This window comes from Bos mutus, chromosome 26, assembly GCF_027580195.1.
Source record: "Bos mutus isolate GX-2022 chromosome 26, NWIPB_WYAK_1.1, whole genome shotgun sequence".
NCBI lineage: Eukaryota > Metazoa > Chordata > Mammalia > Artiodactyla > Bovidae > Bos > Bos mutus.
Window position 1 is genome coordinate 40,048,271 of NC_091642.1, and position 20,407 is coordinate 40,068,677.

Here is a 20,407-nt window from a genome sequence, read left to right on the forward strand (position 1 = left end):
GTCCATGGGGTCCCAAAGAGTAGGATACAATTGAACATGCACACACACACACACACACACACACACACATACACTCAGCCTGAGAATATTGCAAGGGAATAGGAAACAAATTTCATCTGCCTTTCATTTCTCCTCCTTAAGACCTGTTGCAGGAAAGCAGGGCTGGACTTCAGGCGTGAGGGCGAGAAGATGAGTTCAATGGACACTGCAATGACCGTCCTCACTGTTCTAACTTCTTGTAAGAAGGTGGAATGGAGAGAGAGATTCCAGGACCTTGGAAAAGAGATTGCACCTCACTGAGCCTGTCAGCAACTCATGGAAGAGACTCGAGGAAAAGTTTGTTTTAGCCTCAGGGGTTTGACATTTTGGGTCCCGTCATGTCTGGCTCCCAGAGAAGGCAGTGGCACCCCACTCCAGTACTCTTGCCTGGAAAATCCCATGGACGGAGGAGCTTGGTGGGCTGCAGTCCATGGGGTCACTAAGAGTCAGACAGGACTGAGTGACTTCACTTTCACTTTCCACTTTCATGCATTGGAGAAGGAAATGGCAACCCACTCCAGTGTTCTTGCCTGGAGAATCCCAGGGATGGGGGAGCCTGGTGGGCTGCAATCCATGGGGTCACACAGAGTCAGACACAACTGAGCGACTTCACTTTCACTTTCCACTTTCATGCATTGGAGAAGGAAATGGCAACCCACTCCAGTGTTCTTGCCTAGAGAATCCCGGGACGGGGGAGCCTGGTGGGCTTCCGTCTATGGGGTCGCACAGAGTCGGACACGACTGAAGCAACTTAGCAGCAGCAGCAGGTCTGGCTCCAACTTGGCCCCGATTCCTCCTGGCCCAGATCCAGGCTAAGAATACACTTACTGGTGCCACCACAGTGGGGCCCTGCAAGGCCTTTTTTTCCCCTCCCAAATCTTAACTTAAACAAAAAGAGAGAGAGACATGACTTTCATGTCAGTATACCTGTTTGTTCTGATTTCATGGGGTTGTCTGTGCCGTGGGTTGCAAATCAGAGAATATCTGCCTGCCTGACCTAAATACATGAGTGCTGTTGCCAGAGCTTACTTCTTTATGGAAGAATGGCTGGTTACCTTTAAAATGGAAGTCATTGGGAGAGAGGAGCACATGATGAAATTTAATTATATGTGTAACATTTCTAGACCCATGTCGGTTGGGTTCAGTCCTGGTTGAATGATAACTGGAAACTTGAGAAGCTATCTTTAAAATGTGAAAATCACCCGCGGCACTGGTGTTATAAATTGTCCAGAAATAATTTCATTAGCAAGCGATAAGATGTTTCCAAGTCCCTCTGGGAATGGGGACGTCAGCCGGGTCATTACCATGCATTGGCCTCAGTTGGCAGCCTGAGCTCCCTGGCAGTTATGAGCAAAGACAGCTCATTCAGACTCTGACTCTCACTTTCAAATTGTGGTCCAGTACTTATGAGCATTCAAGAGCATTAGTTCAGCTAGAACTCTGGTTTTGAACTTGACCCATGAGAATTCCAGGGGCTCCTCCTTGAAAACATTGTCTCTAGTCCCCCTGCTCTGGGCTCTCCAGGCAAAGGCCTAGGAGTCTGTATTTTTAACAAGTGCCTTGGATGTTTTTTATGATGAGGCAAATTTGAGAAATGTTGTTGATGGCAGTCAAGGTTTTTGTTGTTGTTGTTTGGGTTTTTTTTAATATTTATTTTTCTTTCTTTATTTATCTGGCTGCACCAGATCATAGTTGTAGCCCCCTGCATCTTTGGTCTTCGCATGCAAGATATTTAGTCTAGCTCCCCAACCAGGGATCGAATCCAAGCCCCCTGCTGTGGGAGAGAAGAGTCCCAGCCACTGAACCACTAGGCAAGTCCCTACACAATCAGTTTTTAAAACTAAAGATAATTGAAACATTTGACTTTAAAATTTAGTTGCATAAAATACTAAAATGGGAGTTGCTTTCGGGAAATACAGTTGTAAGAAAATCACAGAGCTGCCGTTCAAATTGCACATGCAAAGTAGACCCTGATTGGGTTTCACGTCACTTCTAACCTGGGGTTGGCACAGAGCAGAATATAAACAGAGTCTCACTCTCATGGATCTCAGGCACTCTTGACTTTGTGGGCTTCTTGCTCCATTTAAAAAAAAAAGGCCTTTTACGACTGTTGCTGTAAAGTTGGATGTGTTGTTATGTATGACAGCATTTCCTTTGACATGAAAATTCATATTTTCTTCTGATTTTTTTGTGATTGTTTAAAATATGGTAGGCATGGAACCTTTGGTGCCTAACAGTTAACTGGAGCCTGTATGGCAGAGGTGGTGAAATCCAGAAGTTAGTTCTGGTGACTTGTGGTAATACTTCTACTTGCCTTGGGAGTTCTGAAAGGATTATTCTCTGAAAGGACTGTTCTCACTATTCTGTTCCCCTTTTGCATATGAGAATATGATCGGCCTTTTGGTTCTTTCCCACCTGTCTGGGAGAGGGAGAAAATTGATGGGCATCTGAGGCTTGTCAGTAGAAGAAGGGCTATTATCACACAGCGACGTGGGCCCTTTGCCATGGTGATCCATTCCCACAAACATCCCCGTGCTTTCTTCAGTGTGTTCTGAATTCCAAGTTTAACATTCAGGCTGTCAAGGGTGTGCCTTGCCAACAGTGAGGGAAATCAGGTCCCTTCCTGCCTGAAAGAGCCCTGGTGATGTCAAGCATCTAACTAGCTAAACAACTCTGCTCTTGAGTGTCAGGCTTCCCCTGTCATTCCTTTTCTTTTTTTAAATGTTTTTTTTTTTTTTTAATGTGGACCATTTTTAAAGTCTTTATTGATTTTGTTACACTATTGCTGCTGTTGTTTATGTTTTGGTTTTTTGACTGCAAGTTACGTGGGATTTTAGCTCCCCAACCAGGGAAGGAACCTGCACACCCTGTGTTGGAATGTGAAGTCTTAGCCACTGGACACCCAAGGAAGTCCCTCTTTTTTTTTTTTTCCCAACCTTTTAAATTGAAATATAGTTGCTGTACAATATTATGTAAGTTAAAGGTGTACAATATAGTGATTCACAAATTTTAAAGGTTATAGGCCATTTATCAGATCAGATCTGTCGATCAGTCGTGTCTGACTCTTTGCGACCCCATGAATCCCAGCACACCAGGCCTCCCTGTCCATCACCAACTCCCAGAGTTCACTCAAACTCACGTCCATCGAGTCGGTGATGCCATCCAGCCATCTCATCCTCTGTCGTCCCCTTCTCCTCCTGCCCCCAATCCCTCCCAGCATCAGCGTCTTTTCCAATGAGTCAACTCTTCGCATGAGGCGGCCAAAGTACTGGAGTTTCAGCTTTAGCATCATTCCTTTTTATAGTTATTACAAAATATTGGTTATATTCCCTGTGTTGTACAGTATGTCCTTGCAACTTACTGTACCTAATGGTTTGTACCTCTACTCTCCTACCCCTTTCTTGCCCCTCTCTCCCCACTGGTAACCACTAGTTTGTGCTCTATATCTGTGAGTCTGTTTCTTTTTGGTTATATTTACTAGTTTGTTTTATTTTTTAGATTCCCTATATAGCATACAGTATTTGTCTTTCTCTGGTTTAGTTATTTCACTAAGCAGAATACCTTCCAAGTCCATCCATGTTGTGGCAAATAGCAACATTTAATTCTTTTATTTTGACTGAGTAGTATTCCATTGTGTGTGTATATATATATCACACGCTCTTTATAGTGCTATCTTAGATTTTGGTAACAGGCTTGACATGAGCAGAATATTGCTTGAGAAAGCAATTGTTGAGATGAGTAACCCAAATTGTTGAGATGAGGAAATGAAGGCACACTTTTTCATGAGCAAGACCACAGACCTGCTCTCTGTTCATTGAAGTGAAATTAAAACATTTTTTTTTAGCTTTTGCATCATTACAGAGAAGTTTTTGATTGAGAATTATAAAATAACTCTGCTTATGAAGATTAAACATATTGATTGTAAAAATTGAAAAACATCCTATCAGCAAAGCCAGAAGAAAAAAACCATAAGCCCACTCTAATGGGCTTCCCACATGGTGCTAGTGGTAAAGAACCTGCCTGCCAATGCAGGTAGGCATGAGAGATGTGGATTCGATCCCTGGGTCAGGAAGATCCCCTGGAGGAGGGCACAGCAACCCACTCCAGTATTCAGACAGAGGAGCCTGGTGGGCTGTGGTCCATAGGGTTGCAGAGTTGGAAAGGACTGAAGTGACTTAGCACACACTATCCATAATGCCTGTTAACATTTTGGCCTGAAGTTTCTAGTCTTGTTTTCTGGGAACAAGTAACTGTTTAATTTTTACACAAAACTGTAATCATACAAAATGTACCACTAACCACCCGCACTTTTTACCTAATAATATATAATGAACATTCTCCTCATGTCATTAATTGCTGCTGCTGCTACTGCTAAGTCACTTTAGTCGTGTCCGACTCTGTGCGACCCCATGGATTGCAGCGCACCAGGCTCCCCCGTCCCTGGGATTCTCCAGGCAAGAACACTGGAGTGGGTTGCGGTTTCCTTCTCCAATGCATGAAAGTGAAAAGGGAAAGTGAAGTCGCTCAGTCATGCCCGACCCTCAGCGACCCCATGGACTGCAGCCTTCCAGGCTCCTCCATCCATGGGATTTTCCAGGCAGCAGTACTGGAGTGGGGTGCCATTGCCTTCTCCGCATTAATTGCTATCTTACAAAATTATTTTGATGGTGATATATTGTTCCTTTGTATTAATGGATAATTGTCTATAACCAACCTTTTATTTTTGGACATGAAATTCATTTCCTCAGTAGTAGTAGTAAAACAATGATTTTTAAGATAAATTTTTGAATGCATGCATAACTATTTCTATAGGGTAAAGCGGAACCAGTGTATCAAAGGGCGTAGGAATGTGGTGCTTTTTAGTATATATTTCCAAATAGCCCAGAGGAAGGATTCCAACCATTTATATTCCCATTCCTACTCTGGAAGTGCTTGTGTTCTGATACCTTTGTGCTGTGCTGTGCTGTGCTTAGCCGCTCAGTCATGTCCGACTCTTTGCAACCCCATGGACTGTAGCTTGCCAGGTTCCTCTGTCCATGGGGATTCTCTAGGCAAGAATACTGGAGTGGGTTGCAGTGTGACTAAAATTTCAAGAAATCTGGTATGCATTAATTTAAAAGAAACCATGACTCAAGTTTCTTTGCGTAGAGTATTTAATGTTTAGCAGACTGCTCTGTGTACAATAATTACGGGTTTCTTCACAATGTTATGGAAACCCTTTTATTAAATTTTACATTTACCATTTTCTTCAAGGTCCTTAAATAGTTCTTAGGTTTTCAGCTCTTATATTTTATGCTGTTAAAGCTATGCTTTTGGAGGACTTTGTATATGTGTAATTGGGATGATGAAATGTAAGAATTTAACAGAACCTTAGTTAGTTAGTCTACTTCATCTTACAGGTTAGTAAATGGCTCAAGAGAAAAACCTGCCTACAATCATTCTGTCTGTGACTGACAACTCAACTCAGACCAGCCTAGCGAAATGGGGAATATGTGGGCTCATGAAACTGAAAATAGTTTCTGTTACCTACTGTGATCAACCTTGGGTAATCCCTTGAGCTTTCCAAACCTCGATTTTGTTATCTGTAAACAAAGTGTTGAATTTGACCAAAGATCCCTTCCACCTCTTAAAGTTCAGTGCTTCTGTGAATACATTAGCAGAGAATTTCATTATGCTGTCAGTGAAATTGAGACACAGTGAGGGGGTGGCTAGCACTGAGGAAATTTGTAAAGAAATACAGTTTGTATTACATACTTGGATCTAAATTAAAGTTGTTATTGGTGGTGTTTTTAACTTGCAGAAGTCCCTAGGCAACTTGAGCATAATCGGTACTCACATAGTATAAAAATATCTTCCAAAGTACTTGAAAAGTCTCTTTTCTGTTGATTACACAATCCTCAAACTTCTTTCCCACCTATTTATTAGTTTGCTTGACAATCTATTAACAAAGAGTGGGGAAAGAAACTCAGTCCAGGAGGGAAGGGGCCAGCAGCACCAGTGACCACCACAAGGTGGGCTTCTGGTTCCCAGGTATTTGGCTCACTCTCCTTCCTCCATGTGAAATACTCATCTCCTCCCCAAAGGAGAGAACCCCACAGTCCCACCCAGTCAAAGAGCCTAGGTGATGCACAGTTGGCACTAAATTAGGAGGTGAAACAAAGTTATTTCAACATCAACTCTAGATGTGGGTCCTCTTGATCTAGAGGCTTCTGAAAAAAAAAAAAAAAAGCATCTGGGTTTAAAAGGGAAGAGTAAAGAGTGAGTGCAGATATTCTGTATCTAGAAGGAGCATCACTTCTGGCAAACACAGAAGAGATTCTTATCAGTGGTTCAGCTAAATTTATCAAAACATCTGCATACCCTGGATTAAAGAAAACACGAGTCATGGATGGTGGCTGCATTCGGATTTCTTTTTTCCCTTTCTCTTCTGTCTCCAACCACAGCTTGTATATGGGAACTATCGTTTAGGTAGCCCTTGATATCAGGAAGATAAATAAAACTGAACATTTAAAATATGATAGTGTCCTATAAAAGCATTAAAATGTAAATAGAAGGGCATTTAATTTTTTATGAAGGTAAGGAATGAATACAGTAAGTGAAAGCAATTTATATTGCCATTTAAACTATAGTTTTCCAATCAACCCAAACTGCTCATATGCCATTTAACTGAATTTTCAAAACTCAACACTTTCCCCCACTGTTTTGCTGAGCTGCTAACAAAAGCTTTGAAATGGAGGAGGTGACGCAGGAAGAAGAAACTGGAATTATAAATAATTTATAAAATGCTTAGCTGTCCCTAGACACATTTTAAAAAGGGAGACCTCTTTTCAGTTGCCTGTACTTAAATTAACAACAGCCAACCATATACAGGCCACAGGGGCTTTTCTGGGTTACATACAACTTGTTCTGTCCATTCTGCACTAAGATGTCTTATTTTCCATTATCACTGAATTCTTATTTTACTTCTTCACATACTGAAATTTCTAAGTATAGAATTTTCTCATGCTTTTCTCTGACTTCTAGCCTCTACCTATACAATCTACTTATCCCACCATCCTCCGACAATATAAACAACCCGAAGGGGTGGCCTTCTCTACCTTCCTGTGGGCTCATATAATCATAAACACTTGGGGTCTGCCTTCCACCTGCCTGCCCACTGTCCTTCGTTCCTCCTTCCTCTTTTCCTTTCTCCCTTCTTTTTTTTTTTTCCAAACCAGATGGAGTTAATAAGTTATTTACACTGCTAGGTATCTCTTGTTTTTCTCATCTGTAGAAGATTGGGGGTATCTCTAGTATAGATCTCATTCATTCTTTCTAATGTCTGCCTAATATCCCATGGTTTGGAAAGTCATGCTTTATTGAAGTTTCTCTGTTAAAGGGCATGTATGTTGCTTCCAATTTGTTTTGATCTTGCTTTTTTGTTTTTCTTACATTTGGCCACTGTAAGGGATGCAGTGGGCTTCCCAGGTAGCTCAGTGTTAAAGAATCTGCCTGCAGTGCAGGAGACATGGGTTTGATCTCCAGGTCAGCAAGATCTCCTGCAGAAGGAAATGGCAATCCACTCCAGTATTCTTGCCTGCAGAATCCCATGGACAGAGGAGCCTTGCTAGGTTCAGCCCATGGGGTTGCCAAAGAGCTGGACATGACTTGGTGACTAGTCAACAAGAAGGGGTGCAGTAAATTTCTTTATACCCATCCTCAAATACTAGTCCTTTAAAAAATATGGTCCGAGAGAGGAATTAACTGCATTTTAAAATGTATGTGTGCTTTTAATAGATGTTGGCAGAGTCTGTCAAAAATGGTTATCCTTAGCAGTGTTCCAGAATACACTTCTCCCATCCTATTCAGTAGTAGGTGTCTTTCCTACGTGGACAAGAATGGATTATACCTGCAACCTCGATTGCATAACTGGACAGTGTTGACATACTACAGTATATTTCAGTGGGGTTTAAAACTAGGGCTCTGGTTGGCCTATTTGATTGTGGCTGGTTGTGATTTTTGTATATGTGTTTCTTAAAAAAAAAAATCCTTGGGAAGTTTATGGGAGGGAGGGGGCTAGAGGCCATTCTTACACAGTCCACTCCTTTCGCAGATAAGGAAATTGTGATCCAGAGAGGTGAAGGAAGTTAGTGTGAGCTAGTTACTGGCTGCTGCTTCTGAGAAGCAGTTGTTCAGAATCCTGAACTGGGACTCCACCTATTACACTGTGGGTTGGGCTTCCCAGGTGGCGCTAGTGGTAAAGAACCCTTGTGCCAGTGCAGGTAGATGTAAGAGACATGGGTTTAATTCCTGGGTCGGGAAGGTCTCCTGGAGGAGGGAATGGCAACCCACTCCAGTATTCTTGCCTGGAGAATCCCATGGACAGAGGAGCCTGGTGGGCTGCAGTCCCTGGGATCACAAAGAGTTGGACACAACTGAAGTGACTGAGCACTCACGCATGCACACTGTGGGCCGTGCTGACAGTGATTTTTCAAGAATGGACCAAGAACATCATCTGTGAGCTAGGGATGAATGGTTCCCAGGTTTCTGCTCTCTCCTGCTAGGATAGGCAAGCTTCCCAGTCTATACTGAGCTGTGTGGGATTTGCTTTGCAAACTTCTGCAAAGATAAGAGGACATTTGTTAACAGTCTTGTTACCGGAATTTGCTTCTCTTAATATGTTTTTGAGAAAAAAAAAATATATTTATATAGCTGCACCAGGTCTTAGTTGTGGCATGAGGGATCTTTGACCTTCACTGAGGCACACAGGATCTTTAGTTATGGCATATGAGAACTCTTAGTTGCAGCATATGGGATCTAGTTCCCCGAACTGGGATTGAACCCGGGCCCCCTGCATTGGGAGCACAGTCTTAGCCACTGAACCAACCAGGGAAGTCCCTGCTGTTCTCAATCTTCTAGGGAGTTTGGGATTTACCATTAGAGTTACTGCTTACCAAGTGTGGAGGAGCTGGCTTGGATCAGAACTCAAATGACAACAGGCAAGCACAGGAGAGAAGATTCTAGGCAGGAATGGCTTCCTCCTATGTACTCCTTCCTTCTCCCTTCCCAGTGTACCGATGGAGAGGGCTAAATAGTGGGGCTGCCTAGAAAGAAGACTTCCTCTAAGTCCTAGTTCTGTTGCTGGCCGTGTAATCTCTAGGCATAATGTGCACAATTTGACCAGGGCTCAAGTGGCTGTTGTCTAGGGCTGAATAAAATAAGCTTTTTGAAAGAAGCCACTTTAACTTCTTGAGTCTTTAAACTCAGTTTTGGTGTTTTTAGTTTAGATCTGAGTATGCTGCTGCTGCTAAGTCGCTTCAGTCGTGTCCAACTCTGTGCGACCCCATAGACGGCAACCCACCAGGCTCCCCCATCCCTGGGATTCTCCAGGCAAGAACACTGGAGTGGGTTGCCATTTCCTTCTCCAATGCGTGAAAGTGAAGTCGCTCAGTCGTGTCTGACTCTGTGCGACCCCATGGACTTCAGCCTACCAGGCTCCTCCGTCCATGGGATTTTCCAGGCAAGAGTACTGGAGTGGGGTGCCGTTGCCTTCTCCGAGATCTCAGTATAGGTGATTTAGAATGTAAACTCACTTTTACTGTAAGATTCAGATTTAGCCCATACAGTCTACTGAGGAAGATGAAAAGGGATCTCCAAATTTCAGATTCCCATTTGAGTTTGCCCCGTGCTTACTACAAAGCATTCAACAGTCCAGTATTAATTTTCCAGGTTGCCTCTAAATAAACTCAGCCTGTTCAGGGAGCTCAGCCCTTTCCTCACAATAACAATAAAAATAATTACTATGGAAATTCATTTTGTCATAGGTAAGCCTCTCCAGCATTTTATTAAATATAAACATATATTTATGTATTAAAATATTACACAAAACATGCCTCTGTGTTGTATACCTGGTATTTGTAGGCTTGACCATCAGTGGTCATGGTTCTTGTAGTTCAGCAGTTTGCAAGCCTGCAAACTGGAACATCTGGGGAACTTAAAAAAACACTCATGCCTAGGTCCTCCCCAAGAATTAAATCAGAATCGATGGGGGAGGAGACACAGGGCTGAGGTGAGGACTTCTGGGTGGGCACCTGGAGATGGAGAGAGAATCTCTTCCTTAGAAAAGAAAGGAATGAGTTGTAATTCGATCTGTTCTTTTGAGAGGCCTGTTGCCATTGGAATCATCATGTCTGCCCCTCAGCTCTTATAACCCACTGTCTCTCCTTTCTCCTTCCTGTTTATTCTGTTGAGTGAAGCGGTGGAGTCACATTGTATAAAAGTCAGCTCGTGAAGGCAAAAATTGTATACTGTGATAATTATCATCCAAGAGTGCTCTGGGAAGAGAGCATGAGGCTTAGGGGTCAACATACCATCTCTTGGTACATACAGATAGCATAGCAGCATTTCCTCTGGTGTCAGATCATTGTTTCTTTCCCTGAAATTCTGATAAAATAGCTTTTGGGAGCCAGAGTGTATGCAAAATATGTATCTCTAAGTATTGAAATTGCACTCCATTTGGTGACATTCTGGAGCCCTGAGAAGCAAGCGGCCATTGACTGCCTTAGAGAATCCTATTCTTATCTCATAGTCAATTCTGAGTCCAACTCTTGAGTGGGATGAAAGCAGAATCACGGGCACCATTTTAAAGAGGGTATTTCACCTCGCCTGTCTCTTCTTTTAGGCACCTAGAGTAGAATTCTGGTAAATTTAATGGTAAATGCACATACATATGCGACACCACTGCGTTTCATTATTGACTGTTTCTTGAATGTACAGAATTCATGGTCACTCTTTCTGTCCCCTAGCGTTCCCGTGGTTCGGCATGGATATCGGTGGGACGCTGGTTAAATTGGTCTACTTTGAGCCGAAGGATATTACAGCTGAAGAAGAGCAGGAGGAGGTGGAGAACCTAAAGAGCATCAGGAAGTATTTGACTTCTAACACGGCTTATGGGAAAACCGGGATCCGAGACGTCCACCTGGAACTGAAAAACTTGACCATGTGTGGGCGGAAGGGGAACCTGCACTTCATCCGCTTCCCCAGCTGTGCAATGCACAAGTTCATCCAGATGGGCAGCGAGAAGAACTTCTCCAGCCTGCACACCACGCTCTGTGCCACGGGAGGCGGGGCTTTCAAGTTCGAAGAGGATTTCAGAACGGTATGTCCGCGTTCAGTTCAGTCACTCAGTCGTGTCCGACTCTGCGACCGCATGAATCGCAGCACGCCAGGCCCCCTGTCCATCACCAACTCCCAGAGTTTACCCAGACCCATGTCCATCAAGTCGGTGATGCCATCCAGCCATCTCATCCTCTGTCGTCCCCTTCTCCTCCTGCCCCAATCCCTCCCAGCAGCAGGGTCTTCCGCTTTAGCCCTGTGCAAACCGCAAAACCACCTCTTAGAGAAACAAAGGAAGCCTCTCCTATGCCCATAAGCATGGCGTCCCCGGTGGAAGAACTAGGCTACTAGGCTTGGCAACTTGGGACAAGTTTACCTCACCTCTCACTGCTTCAGTTTCCTCGTCTATATGAGAATAAAAATAGTTCCTACTTCATAGGGCTGGCGGCTGTAATATGTACCTGGCACTTACAATGCCCAGTAAATATTAGCTGCCCTCTTCAGTTTTGTTTCAATTATGTCTGCACAATGTGCTAAAGACAAGGTGATGTAAATCACCTTCTGAACTATTTTAGTTTTCCAGACTCTTGAGTCTTGTGAAAAACATAATTATTGTGCCAGTTTCATAGATATATAGACCGAGGCCTGCAGGAAAGACTTTTTATACATCTTACTAAAAATGAGTACTTCTTTCTGCCCATTTGCTCTGTGTCTTTTCTGTTTTATGAATGTCCCTTAGAAGTTTTGCTCACAAACAAAAATGAAATCTTTGATATTACTTACAGGTAAATTCCTTTATAAATAAACAAGATTTAGGCAGTATGGTTCTACATAATAAGAATAGTAACTTATCCTGAGGGCATCCTTGGCAGTCCAGTGGTTGAGACTCTGTGATTCTAGTCCAGAGGGTGTGGGTTCAATCCCTGGACAGGGAATTAGGATCCCATACGCCACATGGTGCAGCCAAATAAGTAAATAATACCTTATCCTGACCAGCAGGATATTCTGCCTCTGTGTTGGTTATTTAGATTTGACAGAGTTGGCTAAATGGAAGATATGGATGAGTGGCATAGAGTCCTAACTTCCTCTTTATTAAGCAATCTCTAACACCTGTGTGTTCCAATTTCCCCATTTCTATAATCAAGATAATCTCTTTAATGTCTAGGTTCATCTCACAGGGAATAAAATGAGAAGAAAGAAAAATAATAGAGAAATTTAAATGAACAGAAGTGTTTGAACATAAAAGAAGGAAGGGTTGAAAGATTCTGGGATCAGTCTTGCCAGAAACTTTATCATTAATGAATAAATTAGTAAATCAATGCCTTATTCATTGTATTTAATAAAGCTCTAATGCAAATTGATTTGCACAATCAAAAGGAGCATCATTTATCTCATTGATAAGTAGTTTCTGCAAGAGCTAGCAATAGAGCCCTGGAACGTTCCCTTCAATCAGATTGATTATATTCAGGTGTTCACTTTTCCTTTTGTGTCCGTGTTCCCTACCCAGCAGTAGAATTTGATGCTGCCACTTACTTAAATGATCCATGGAATCTTTTCTCCACCAAGTTCAATTCAGTTCAGTTGCTCAGTTGTGTCTGACTCTTTGTGACCCCATGTACTGCAGCACACCAGGCCTCCCAATCCATCACCAACTCCTGGAGTTTACCCAAACTCATGTCCATTGACTCGGTAATGCCATCCAACCATCTCACCCTCTGTCGTTATCCCTGTCTCCTCCTACCCCCAATCCCTCCCAGCATCAGGGTCTTTTCAGATGAGTCAGCTCTTCACATCAGGTGGCCAAAGTGTTGGAGTTTCAGCTTCAACATCAGTCCTTCCAATGAATACTCAGGACTGATTCCTTTAGGATGGACTGGTTGGATCTCCTTGCAGTCCAAGGGACTCTCAAGAGTCTTCTCCAACACCACAGTTCAAAAGCATCAATTCTTTGCTGCTCAGCCTTCTTTATAGTCCAATTCTCATCCATACATGACTACTGGAAAAACCATAGCCTTGACAAAACGGACCTTTGTTGGCAAAGTAATGTCCCACTTTTTAATATGCTGTCTAGCTTGGTCATAGCTTTTCTTCCAAGGAGTAAATGTCTTTTAATTTCATGGCTGCAGTCACCATCTGTAGTGATTTTGGAGCCCCAAAAAATAAAGTCACCCACTGTTTCCACTGTTTCCCCATCTATTTGCCATTAAGTGATGGGACCGGATACCATGATCTTAGTTTTCTGAATGTTGACCTTTAAGCCAACTTTTTCACTCTCCTCTTTGGGGCCCAATAATTGAAGAGTTTTGAAACTGAGAAGGTTGAGATCTAGGAGCATGAACATTAAGTGCAAATTCATAAATGAAAAAGCACTGATCCTGAATTCTGATTATGTTTCTGCATTTAACTATCTGGGTGCCTTTGGATAAATCATGTCCCTCCTGTGGGACTCAGTTTCATCATCTTCAGAAGGCAGCAGAAGGTGGCTACAAGGATAAGGAAACTAAAGCTAAAGAGCCATAAAGAGGCATTCATAGTGCCCCCTTAGGTGAGAGCTGAGTGTTAGCTCAATTCTGATTCAGCAGATGCTGACCCACTGCTAGTGCTGTGAGCTCCCCAGGTCCCTCAAGGTTGCCTGTGTCCATCTCTTCTAGGGAGCCTGAAGTGAACCAAGGTGACCTACAGCATTTAAGCAACCTCTATCAAAGGCTCTATCCCTCCTCTGGGGTAATGCCCCAGGAGAAAGTTACTCAATTTTTGTTGGTCATGAGCAAATGTGTTTCTCAAGGATCTGACTTGAGAAAAGTCATGTCTTATTTAACCAAAAAAAAGAAGCCTCTGTCCAGGAGAAATATCAGTAACCTCAGATACGCAGATGACACCACCCTTATGGCAGAAAGTGAAGAAGAACTAAAGAGCCTCTTGATGAACGTGAAAGAGGAGAGTGAAAAAGTTGGCTTAAAGCTCAACATTCAGAAAACTAAGATGATGGCATCTGGTCCCATCACTTCATGGCAAATAGATGGGGAAACAGTGGCTGACTTTATTTTTCTGGGCTCCAAAATCACTGCAGATGGCGATTGCAGCAATGAAATTAAAAGATGCTTACTCCTTGGAAGAAAAGTTATGACCAAGCTAGACAGCATATTAAAAAGCAGAGACATTTCTTTGCCAATAAAGGTCCATCTAGTCAAGGCTATGGTTTTTCCAGTAGTCATGTATGGATGTGAGAGTTGGACTATAAAGAAGGCTGAGCACTGAAGAATTGATGCTTTTGACCTGTGGTGTTGGAGAAGACTCTTGAGAGTCCCTTGGACTGCAAGGAGATCCAACCAGTCCATCCTGAAGGAGATCAGTCCTGGGTGTTCATTGGAAGGACTGATGTTGAAGCTGAAACTCCAACACTTTGGCCACCTGATGTGAAGAGCTGACTCATTTGAAAAGACCCTGATGCTGGGAAAGATTGAGGGCAGGAGGAGAAGGGGACAACACAGGATGAAGTGGTTGGATGGCATCGTCAACTTGATGGACATGGGTTTGTGTGGACACCGGGAGTTGGTGATGGACAGGAGGTCTGGCATGCTGCGATTCATGGGGTCACAAAGAGTTGGACACGACTGAGCAACTGAACTGAACTGAACTGTTCCTTCAGGCTGCTGGAGCCTAATAAACAGATTGGTGCAGGCAGCAAGTCTGGAGTACTTGCCTAACAGTCTAGCCATCTATAAAAGAAAGTATCAATATATGGGCTGCCTTCTGTTTGCCTACTCAGGTTTTGTTATTTTTCTCACTCACAAAACATATTTGAAATTCAACTCTCTTTCTGGTCTCTCTCAGCTCTCCTGTGTAAGGAGCAAAGAGCCCCTAGTGTAATCTATAGTTCAGAGTCAACCATTTTATATGCAGATTGTTCTTGAGCTTAGTAAGATAACCTTTTCTACCATTTCCAGTATGACTTATAGAGCCAATGTCAGCAAAAGCACCTTGGACAGTGTGGGGTATCATACAAATGTGTATCATACAAACAATTTAGTGACTCATTTCTCAAGGGCAGGAGAGTGATATAATGGGGTAGGTCAATGGCATACTCCCATAGAGAGCAGGCATGAAACCTCCTGGGATGGGTTTTTTTCATATTTATGAACATACATATGTATGTATGAATGCATTTATTTATTTATTCATTCAGCTATTTATTTAGTTACTTTGAAAGTTTATTGTATTGAAGTCTAGTTGATTTCCTAGTTGAATCTAATTGAATCCATCTGCAATACAGGAGACCCTGGTTCGATCCCTGGGTTGGGAAGATCCCCTGGAGAAGGGAAAGGCTATCCACTCCAGTATTCTGGCCTGGAGAATTCCATGGACTGTATATAGTCCATGGGGTCGCAAAGAGTCAGACATGACTGAGCAACTTTCACTAGTTGATTTGCAATTGTGTGTTAATTTCTGCTGTACAGCAGAAAGATTCTCTGTATTGATACACATATACACCTTCTTTTTCATATTCTTTTCCATTATGTTTAGGATACTGACAACAGTTCCCTGTGTTATACAGTAGGGCCTTCTTGTTTAGCCTATCTTATATATAATAATTTTTGCTAGTTAGTTATTTTTGACAGAGGGAAGCACATAAGGAGAACCTCTTCCAATTGTATCCTCAACATGTCTTGTGTTTATAATCCATATTTTTTTTCTAATTTCAGCATACAGGGAATCACTGAATTCCTTTGAGAAATTAGAGCCTTCAGTTTGGAAGTGGGTTTCCAAATGTATTTCAGCTTAAGAAGATTGAATTATTTCACCTCTTGTATAAATTGTATAACTCATGTGTAGCTCATGTTTCCAAGGCATTCACACAGCCATCTCATCCGGTTCTTGAAAAGAGCCCTGAAAGTTAACTAGAGCAGCCGGTACTGGGGACAGTATGTGATTTTATTGAAGGCCTGTTGTCACTCTGTGATCATACATTCATACCAGCTCTTCAGCTCCAAAGTCTGTGTGGTCGCAGGACCAGCAGCATCTGGATCACTTGGGATATTGTTAGACAGGCAATCAGAAACTCTGGGAGTGGGGGCCCAGCAATCTGATTTAACAAAGCCTCCAGGTGTTCTGATGGTGCCTAAAATTTGAGAATCCCCACTGCACCCATGCTTGCTTGGGTGACTTTGGGAATGGGCAAAACAGAATTAGTTTATCATAGTAATAATTTGAAAAAAAGTGGGGGTTTTTTTGTGTGTTTTTTTTTTTTTACTTTATTTCTTCCTCTATCCCCATTATTTACAGAGTTTGAGTTTTAGGGCTAATTTTGATTTCTTGTTTTTAAGTTTGGGGAATAGTTTAAACTTAATGATTTAAGAACAGGCAGAACTCATACTGTCTTTTCTTTTTGGCTGCACTGTGTGGCATGTGGGATCATAGTTCCCCATCAGGGATTGAGCCTGATGCCCGCTGCAGTGGAAGTGAAGGGTTTAACCATTGGACTGCCAGGGAAGTCCTGCAAATCATATCTTCTGAAAGTGCTAAGGAGAGTTACACGCAGTGGTGCGCTGGAGTCAGCTCCTGTTGGCTCATGAGAACCCACTGTGTCTTCCCAAGTTGGTGCTTAGTGACATTGTGCTGGCAGCTTGAAGCTGGCCGTGGTGGGAGTGATGATACAACTGAAATTGGTAAAAGCTGTAAACCAGGGCTTTTGCTCCTAGAGAGGTAATTGTTAAACATTTACCAACACACCTTGGTGACAAGGTTATGTTCACATTAACTGAAGCTTCATCTGCATATTCGCTGCATCTGATATTTCAGATCTACCATCATCTAAGACCCATTATAGAGATCACCATTAAGAATACATATAAAATTCATAGGAATTTACTGCCTATTAGTGGGAAGTCAGATGTAGCCCACAGCTGTTATGGTGCCCTTCTATATAGATATTTAATTTAAACTAGCTGCCAGCATTTAAAAATTGGAAGTTTCACGTAAAAATCTAGATTTCTGACTCTTGAGAAATCTGATCATTGGCAACAGTGAGCCCCCACTATCACGTGGGCTGCAGTGAATTTTAAACACATGTGGATTGCCTTGTGTGCCACGATCCCCATCCTTCTGTTACTTGAACGTTTAGTCAGGGGACTTTACTCCTTTACTGGCTCCTGCAGCATTTGTTTTTCTTTACCCCCAGTATAAAGAAAACCAAGTCCCAAGAAAGAGCGTTTCTCTGTAGCTGGGATCTGAACATGCTGTCCAAGTAATGATTTGACTCATGGCTTACACTTGGGAGCCTGTCCTATTTCCCGGATGAGAAAGACCTTCGAGGGAGGTCTCCATAGGTCTCAATGAAAGTGACTAATATTTCTGTTTCTCAGTGTGGGGTGCATGACCTCAGGCTTCAGAAATATCCATCGTACTGATGAACCTATTTGCAGGGCAGGAATAGAGAAGAGGACGTAGAGAATGGACTTGTGGAGAGGAAGGAGAGGGTGGGACCAATTGGGAGAGTAGCACTGACATAAATACACCCACATGTAGAGTAGCCAGCTAGTGGGAGGCAGCTTCGCAGCCCGGGGAGCTCAGCTCAGTGCTCTGTGCTCACCTAGAGGGGCGGGATGGGTGGAGGAAGGAGGCTGAAGGGGAAGGGAATATACGTATACATATAGTTGATTCACGTGTTGTACAGCAGAAACCAACACAACACTGTAAAGCAATTATACTCCAATTAAAAAATAAAAACAAATACCCGTCCCTCAGTAAAATGCTATAGAAGAGATGTCTGTTTGCAGCTAGCACATTATTTGAAAGTGATTTTGAGGGAAAAGTTGAGATCTTTCCTTTCAGAGCAAAGTTGCATGCTTTATATGCCTTGACAGGTTTTTCTTTCTCCTGAGCAGTTTCAGGACGTCTCCTGGACACACTTTGTTCACGTTTGTGATGTTAGTTCTGGGCATGGGTTTCAATATTGTTGATGGACCTCTGATTAATTTTTAAGCAGATTAACCTATGACCCCAAGACTGGCTGATGAAATCACTACTTTTCAGTGTGGGGTGATTTAAGAGGGGACGGCTTTCCCTGTTCTGTTTAAGAAATGTTTATTAAGCCATTATAATGGACAGGCCTTTGAGCGTGGTGTGCAGGGGCACCCAGTGAACCACAAAGCAAGCCAGAATGTGACCCTTGCTGTGAGTGCAGTGGAAGACATGGATAGAGCTGAGGAATCTAGGAGGAAGAGAAGACAGGGTTTACCCAGCTGTGTATCACTATAGCGTTTAGCTCTCCAGATGGTCTTACACCTCTAGTATTACCCCCGAACACATGATATGCATCTCACCCAGAATTTCACTTGGTGGAAAATGAAATGTTCAGGATCATTTGATAGATTTGCTTTATCATCATGTGTCATTTAGAATGCTTTTTCCTGTATATCAAGAAAATGTCCACCATCTTGCCAGTAACCTATTCTAACTCTGCTCTGCAGATAAAGCTTCAGTAGATTTTGTTGACTGGGACAGTGAGATGACAAAAAGTCCAAAATTTCCTTCTAGCTATTAACTTTCATAATGAAGATGATGCTTTGGGGGCAATATATCTAAGTATAGTACTCATGTAGGTGGTTTCCAGATCCCAGAAGAAGGACTCATTATGAATGAAGACAGAAGAACAGCAAAGCATTTGCCAGTTGTGTCACTTAGGGGAAGTTACTTCAGGTCTATGAGCCTCAAACAGCATTAGGATAATGGTACCTCTTCATAGGATTTTTGTGAGAACTAAATGATCTAGTATAAGGGTTGGGCATATAGTAAACAATAAATACTAGTTATTATTTTCTTAAAGAGATTTTTTAAAATTTAAATTAGACCCTATAAATTATCTTCCATTGTTGACTCAGTTTCATGTTGGTGAATATTAGATTGTTTTCGTTTTTTGGGGGACCAGCAGTAATATCACTCTTGAGGACCATTAATAAACTTTTGAGGATGCAAAGTACCCACTGCCTGCTAAGGCTAGCCCTCAGTTAACTCATTCCCCTTTTCTTTTTCCCCCCAGTACCTAGGAGAAAAGGAGTTTTTGTTTCTCAGGAGCATGAAAGGACACTCTAGGACTACCTACTGCTACTACTGCTAAGTCACTTGAGTTGTGTCCGACTCTGTGTGACCCCATAGACGGCAGCCCACCAGGCTCCCCCATCCCTGGGACTCTCCAGGCAAGAACACTGGAGTGGGTTGCCATTTCCTTCTCCAATGCATGAAAGTGAAAAGTGAAAGGAAAGTCGCTCAGTTGTGTCCGACTCTTAGCGACCCCATGGACTGCAGCCTACCAGGCTCCTCCATCCATGGGATTTTCCAGGCAAGAGTACTGGAGTGGGGTGCCATTGCTTAAGCTATTAGTAAAAGAGTCACTATTTTTCGAGTCCTCTGTACTTGCCAAGCCATGTGTAAGCATTTTGTTTTATTTTATTTTTTAAGATATTTATTTGTTTGGCTGCTCTGGGCCTTAGTTGCAGAACATGGGATCTTTATTTATGGCATTTGAACTCTTAGTTGCAGCATTTGGGATGTAGTTCCCTGACCAGGGATCAAACCTGGGCCCCCCTGCACAGAGAGGGCAGAGTGTTAGCCACTAGGCAACCAGAGAAGTCCCAGCATTTTATATATTATCATCATGTAGTCTTCACACTATGCTGTGGGTATCGTCCCTATTTTACAGAGGAGGAAACTGAGGCTTGAGAAGTTAAGGAACTAGCCCCACATCCCTCAATTAGCTAAGTGTTAGAGCTAGCATTCAAAGTCAGGCCCCTCTAACTCCAAAGCCTGGTGCCTGGGAAAAGGAGAGCTGGGCTATTTGGGCTCAAAGGAGATTGTCCCCAGCCCCCAGGCTCACGTGCCTCCCTCAAGACTGTGTATCTTTTCAAGGAAGTGTAGAAGTCTTTCTGCTTCCAGAACATTCTCACTCTCTTCACCCCATGGTACGCTGGGTTAGTTTCCTGTGGCTGCTATAACAAATTACCACCCTTCTAGCGGCTTAAAGCCACAGAAATGTGTTCAGTCACAGTTCTGGAGGCCAGAAAGATGAAATCAGGGTGTTGCTAGAACCATACTTCCTTCAGAGACTCTCGGGCAGAACCCATGTTTTGCCTCTTCTGGCATCCGGTGGCTGCTGGCATTCCTGGCCTGTCGTGCAGCCCTCCAGTCTCTGCCTTCTGTCTTCATGTGGCCTTCTCCCCTGCGTCCATCCAGTCTTCCCTATGTCTTATCAGGAAATTGTCCATGGACTTAGGGCTAT

At 42.8% G+C, this 20,407-nt stretch overlaps 1 protein-coding gene across 5 annotated transcripts in view; it reads left to right on the plus strand.

Moving 5' to 3' along the window:
- PANK1 (pantothenate kinase 1) overlaps nt 1–20,407 on the plus strand; it is a 104,205-nt gene that overhangs the window by 67,880 nt on the left and 15,918 nt on the right. For all 5 annotated transcript variants that reach the window (XM_070363959.1, XM_070363960.1, XM_070363956.1 and 2 more), the window contains one exon: nt 10,824–11,176. In XM_070363959.1, the coding sequence (XP_070220060.1) occupies nt 10,841–11,176 (336 nt within the window). In that variant the 5' untranslated portion in view covers nt 10,824–10,840. The remainder of the gene's footprint in view (nt 1–10,823; nt 11,177–20,407) is intronic.